This window comes from Myotis davidii, unplaced genomic scaffold (assembly GCF_000327345.1).
Source record: "Myotis davidii unplaced genomic scaffold, ASM32734v1 scaffold284, whole genome shotgun sequence".
Classification (NCBI taxonomy): Eukaryota; Metazoa; Chordata; class Mammalia; order Chiroptera; family Vespertilionidae; genus Myotis; species Myotis davidii.
The window spans coordinates 1,998,156-2,004,191 of NW_006295261.1; the positions used below are offsets into that span (position 1 = coordinate 1,998,156).

A 6,036-nucleotide genomic window follows, 5' to 3' on the forward strand; every position below is an offset into this window, starting at 1 on the left:
TGGGCTCGGTGGATAGAGTGTCAGCCTGCGAACTGAGGGGTCCCAGGTTCGATTCCAGTCAAGGGCATGTACTTGGATTGCGGGCACATCCCCAGTAGGAGATGTGCAGGAGGCAGCTGATCGATGTTTCTCTCTCATCGATGTTTCTAACTCTATCTCTCTCCCTTCCTCTCTGTAAAAAATCAATAAAATATATTAAAAAAAAAAACAGATATATAAGCAGGCTCACGGCCCTTTTCTATCATTTGTATTTGACTACTTCCTTCAGTATTAGTTAAGGTTAACAAAAGGAACAGAAACACTTTGACTACTTTGCTTTGGGGGAAAAATTTACTGACTGATTTGGATAACTTAAGTAACCAAGTTTTTCTATTTAACCAATTACCTTGGTATACCTGAGAAGCAATGATGTAAGTTAAAATCAATCTCTTCCAGTTTTAAAAACTTTAGACACTTACAATATTTTACGTAAGTTTTTGAAGATCATTTAAAATTTCAAATTAAATGATGATGCTAAATAATTAATCACCATAAACCATAGCATTATGCATTGTATTCACTGATGATTCTGATTTAAGAACTAAGCTACTCTGGAAGACAGAAAAAAATAGAAGGGTTCCAATGTTTAATGTAAATAAGCAGAAATCTACATAAAAGTTCATATGTTCAATAAAATCACAAAGATGAAAATTAAGGTAACAAACTTAAAATAGTTCAATATCAGGTACAATAATATAATTGTCACTGTGATATAAGAGGAACTTCATTATTCATTATTGACATTTGTATAAGGAGTTAATCCTTTAAACAAATAATAATTTTTTGGAAAGCTCGTTGTGTAATTGTATCTTTTCACTTGCAATATGAGCTACTTTAGAAAATGGTACTTAGCTTCACAGAGTTATTAGCAAGTTTATCCTCTTTGAACTTTTTTTAACTTTTCTTTAAGTATGTTTTTATTGATTTCAGAGAGAGGAAGGGAGAGGGAGAGAGAAAAACATGAATGATAAGAGAGAATCATCAATCGGCTATAACCTCCACGACCCCTACCAAGGATCAAGCCCACAACCTGGGCATGTGCCCTGAAAGGGAATAGATACGGGGTGGGCAAACTTTTTGACTCGAGGGCCACAACGGGTTCTTAAACTGGACCGGAGGGCCGGAACAAAAGCATGGATGGAGTGTTTGTGTGAACTAATATAAATTCAAAGTAAACATCATTACATAAAAGGGTACGGTCTTTTTTTTCAATAGTTTTATTCATTTCAAACGGGCCGGATCTGGCCCGCGGGCCGTAGTTTGCCCATGGCTGAAATAGAACCATGACCTCCTGATTTATAGGTCAATGCTCAACTACTGAGCCACACAGGCCAAGTTAAACGTTTATTTTTTGTATTAGGTCATTATAAATACTTATAACTTTAGGAATAAAAACATTTTTTATTAATACTTGAAAAATTTTTACATCTGGCCTACCAATATGGAAAAATCAAGTAATATTAAATAAAGAGAAAACTACTCAGTATGTTTTAATGCAACAGGTATATAGGAAACAAATTAAGAGATTAAAAATTAGAACAAATAATTAAAATTACAGGCTATTTTAATAACTACTAAGAACAAATTAGGTACGGTAAAATCTTAATATGATATTAAACAATTTCAGTGGATATCATAAAAAGAAAATTTCTAAGATACAATTGAAAAACTTATACTTAAGGCACAAAGCTATGCTTAAGTCGGTTTTCCTAGAAAATAACACTTTCAAAATCTGTTATATACTGTAATTTTTAATGGCCCCAAAAATCAAATAGATCTATTAAAACCTATTAAGTACACTTTTTTAAAATCCAAAGCAAAATTTTAAAAAGCAAATGAAAATGTGCCACTAGAAACTCATAATCCAATTAGACTTGTTTAAACTCAACCATTAAAGTCATGTGACCACTCCTGTTTACTTACGTTTCTTAATAAAAGTATATATACTACTGTTTCTAAGTAGACAATTCACCATATCAGAATTTTTTAAGAAAACTAACAGTATTTTAAAAAAAAGAAAAAAGAAATAATGGAAATTAACTAGAGGATTTAAAACTCAGACATTAAGCTCTTAAGAGAGGAATAAGAAGTATGTATGTTGGCAGGTGTGTCTGCAAGAAGCTAGATAATACAATGGAATCAGTTTTCATTCTGCAGAACAACCATGAGGCTTGCTGCAATGTCAGCTCCAAGCACACACTGAGGGACTCCAGAAAATGCTCATTGATCATGCAGCACTTTAAAATGCGCATAGGCTTTTTTCTCCTGCTAACCCTGCCTAGCTTCCTTTGCAGTTTATTTTCTCAAGCCCTCGCCCTCTAATCAAATCACTTCCTGAACATAGGGAAATATTTAATAAATTATCTTAACAGTTTGAATATTACGAATACCATTTACCATCATGAGACCTCTTTATCTGACTTAGCCAGTCTTTTCTTAATGGGGGAGTTGGGGGGGAGAACCCTACAAGATATAGACAAGAAAATGGGTTTTAAATATCTATACCTATAAATACAAATGTTTGACAATATACTACACATCCAAGGCCAAAACCAATTATAGTTTCACTTTGACACGTATTTCTTTGAATTGATTTATACTCAAATAGGTTCTTATAAAATTGATACAAGTAGGGAAAAGAGAAAACATAATTCAAAATTCTTATAACTCAAAATGTAAGTCTTCCTGGGAGCTCTGAAGCTTTAGTGCCTTACATTTTAGGATCCTTTACTTTTTATTTACTGATTTATTTTATAATACTAAAAGTCACATGAAAAATCTAGAACTAGATTGATATGCATATATGCTTATTTTCACCCCCAAAACTAAAATAACCAGCAGTTTTTAATAGTTAACTGCAAGCAGAGCTTTAGGCTTAGATATGTAAATGAATTCTAAGACATATGATACTAAACCTACTCAAAGCTTCTTTTCAGACCCCACCTTTTAATGAGTTAATCTAAAGGTCACCACAAGCACAGGCTTTTATTAAGTCTGAGGCCTGCTCTCTTTTTTTAAATTTCTTATCAAAAATATATCTCACAATTTATGAAACATGAAGTTTTAACAAAACAATTCTAAACTTGTTTAGTAAACACATGAATCAGATTGCCACATTCTCACACGGAGTAAGGTCTGACTGTATCTTGCTTTTATGCTCTGCCTCTCTTTGCTCTCTCCTCTAATCTATTCATCTGAAAAATAATTCCGTCAGATAGATTTCTTTGTTTAGATTTCAACTTTCATTTCATTTACACATCTAGCCCTACCTCAAGAATGTCTTCTAGAACATATGCTTCCATTTCAGCCGCTGTCTCCACCATGTTTTATCAAACTGCCATGTTTCTTACTGCACTATGATTAGATCATTGCCAGCAGGAACACTCCTCTGTGTCAGCAAGGGAACAGGAAATGGAATGTTCTATTACATGCCTAAAGCAGCTTAGCTGTTCACTAGCCAGGCATCTACCAAAAGAGCAGGGGGTGACTCACTGTGTATTTTTTAAAGATACAGACGCTCTATTCCAAAGCAAACTTCGGGCAAGTAATTTAAACAGACAAAATTGATAAAGTCTCTCATTTTATCATTCTAAAAATTAAAATCTTAAAATTCCAAAAGACATCATTATATATATATTTTTAAAAGCTATTTAACACGCCTGGCTTCCTGGTTGAACAAAAGAGGTTGAAGTGGGTTACGTAGTAATTTGTCCTTAGTAAAGCCTTGTAGTAAAATTAATGGCTGTATTAAATACTCAAAGGAGGCAAGGTAATACCAAGTTAGGAATTTGCTAATGCATTATATCACATATATACTGCAGATGTTGACATGAGGGTGTCAAAAATAACTATCTTAATGTAAATGTTTTTTAAATGGTAAACTGGTTTTCTATAAACTAATCTATTTGAAAATATCTAAGAGAATGAGATTAACATTCAACTAATTTACAATTACTAAAGCAAGACATAACACATGGTTATATTCATTTTCTAGAAATGCGTTTAACTTCATTTAATAACCAAAGACATGCTCCCCCCCACATCATAAATATTACAAGAGACTAAAATATTTCAGATAACCAAAATTCAGAAACATTGAATCTGGACATTCAAGAGCAAATAGTGAGTAAGTGAAGTAGAGCCAATTTATATTACATTCATATTGTAACTGCTCCTCAGTTTAGAAAAATGCGTTACTTTGTCAAATTTCTTCCCTATGTAATCTGAAATATGAAAAAATTCAATAAGAATGATGTTTTATGCTCTTATGGGCATTAATAAAATAACCCTGCACTTGTAAGAGTGCCACATAAACAACTGAATTTTAATGTGCAGATTAACCAATCTAATTTTAATTCTAAAGTGAAGAGTTCTTCTGGTCTAAAATTTCCCAAACACACACACACACACACACACACACACACACACACACGTACGTGGGAAAAAAGAAAAGGAAAAAATAATTTTTAAAACTAAAGAAAAAAATTAGAGGGAGCTATTAACACATACGGCCAAGTCTATGCTGAGAAAGATGATATGAATGACATTGCCAATAATGCCGTCCCCAAAGTAACACCGTGTTTTAATAGAAAGAGATTTTATAGTTCTCTTGGGCCTTAATTTATTAATCTGTAAAATGAGGTAACATTCATTCAACATGAAATATGTACTGTTTATCAGAACCTGTTCAAGGTACAGTAAATAAGACATAATTTCTTCTTACAGGTTTATATGAAGATCAAATGAGATAAAGTATCTACTACTCAGGTTCTGATATTAGGAGGCACCCGTACTGTGTCAGGCAATATGTGCTTTATTTTGTTTTTAAATATATTTTTATTGATTTGAGAGAGAAAGGAAGGGAGAGAAATAGAGAGATAGAAACACTGCTGAGAAGCATCAATCAGCTGCCTCCTGCATGCCCCCCTACTAGGGATCAAGCCTGCAGCCTGAACATGTGCCCTGACCATGGTTCATAGGTAGACAGACACTCAACCACTGAGCCATACTGGCTAGGCAGGCAATATGTATATTTTTTCATAAATGTTATTTAACCCTTACAATAACCCTAAAGGATAGTTTAAAAGAACAATAATAGTTACATTTTGCTTACTATATGCCATACGCCATTGTATTAACTCATTTAATACTCACAACTACCCTAACAGAAAGGATGGTACTATTAGAATTACCTCTATGCTACATATATAGAAACTGAGGCACAGAGAGGTTAAGTAACTTACCCAACTTACTCCTTAGCTAATTAAATTGAGAAGCTAACGTCTGAATCCAAGCCACTGGTTCCAGAGTCCGTCCATCTGCTATACTTCCTCCAGGTGATATTATCCCTATTTTACAGATGAGGAAATCTAGTCTCAGACAGTTCACACAGTTATATGGCAGAGTGGGGATTTACCCAAGAACAATTTGACTCCAAAGCTGTGTGAAATTAATGGAAAACAAATGACATTAAAAATGTTTTCCTTCAGACTATATATAATGCTTATGTGTGGGTATGTCTGGCAGTTGGAGTGTTCTCAAACAAAATAATTTCCAATGTAATGACCTAGCTTACAAAGAATTAGCAAACTAATTTCCTGCCTTCCAGGTCAATTATTTTTATGCTTCAAATAAACTGCTTCATCCTTACACTAAGGGAAGCCATCAATAAAGTTTCTCTTTTCTTAAACCTTCCTCTAACATAAACAAGCAAAGATAGGTTTGAGTTCAAAGAATTCTCATGTTGGAGCAATCATTTCCCATAAGCCAAAAGGTTTTCCAATGTTATATGACAAGAAACCTAGCACGCTAGGCTCAAGTCAATCAAACCACTCACTCTCGCCTTCCCTTCTGTTCTAGGATCATTAAGGATGCTTATATTTTCTTTCTTTTTTTTTTTGACATTTACTGTTAAGTTTCTTTCTTTCTTTTTTACCAATAAATATGTGATTATGGCTTTTCTACAGAATTATGGGTGTTTATATACCATCTGCCATC

General features: G+C 33.5%; 1 protein-coding gene across 4 annotated transcripts in view; it reads right to left on the reverse strand.

Moving 5' to 3' along the window:
* ANKRD17 (ankyrin repeat domain 17) overlaps positions 1-6,036 on the reverse strand; it is a 170,723-nt gene that overhangs the window by 137,263 nt on the left and 27,424 nt on the right. The window contains exon 1 of one of the 4 annotated variants that reach the window (XM_006769919.2): positions 3,309-3,401. The exons of the other annotated variants lie outside the window; for them this stretch is intronic. Within the exon in view, the coding sequence (XP_006769982.1) occupies positions 3,309-3,362 (54 nt within the window). The 5' untranslated portion in view covers positions 3,363-3,401. Of the gene's footprint in view, positions 1-3,308; positions 3,402-6,036 lie in introns of those variants that run through there. 4 annotated transcript variants of the gene reach the window in all.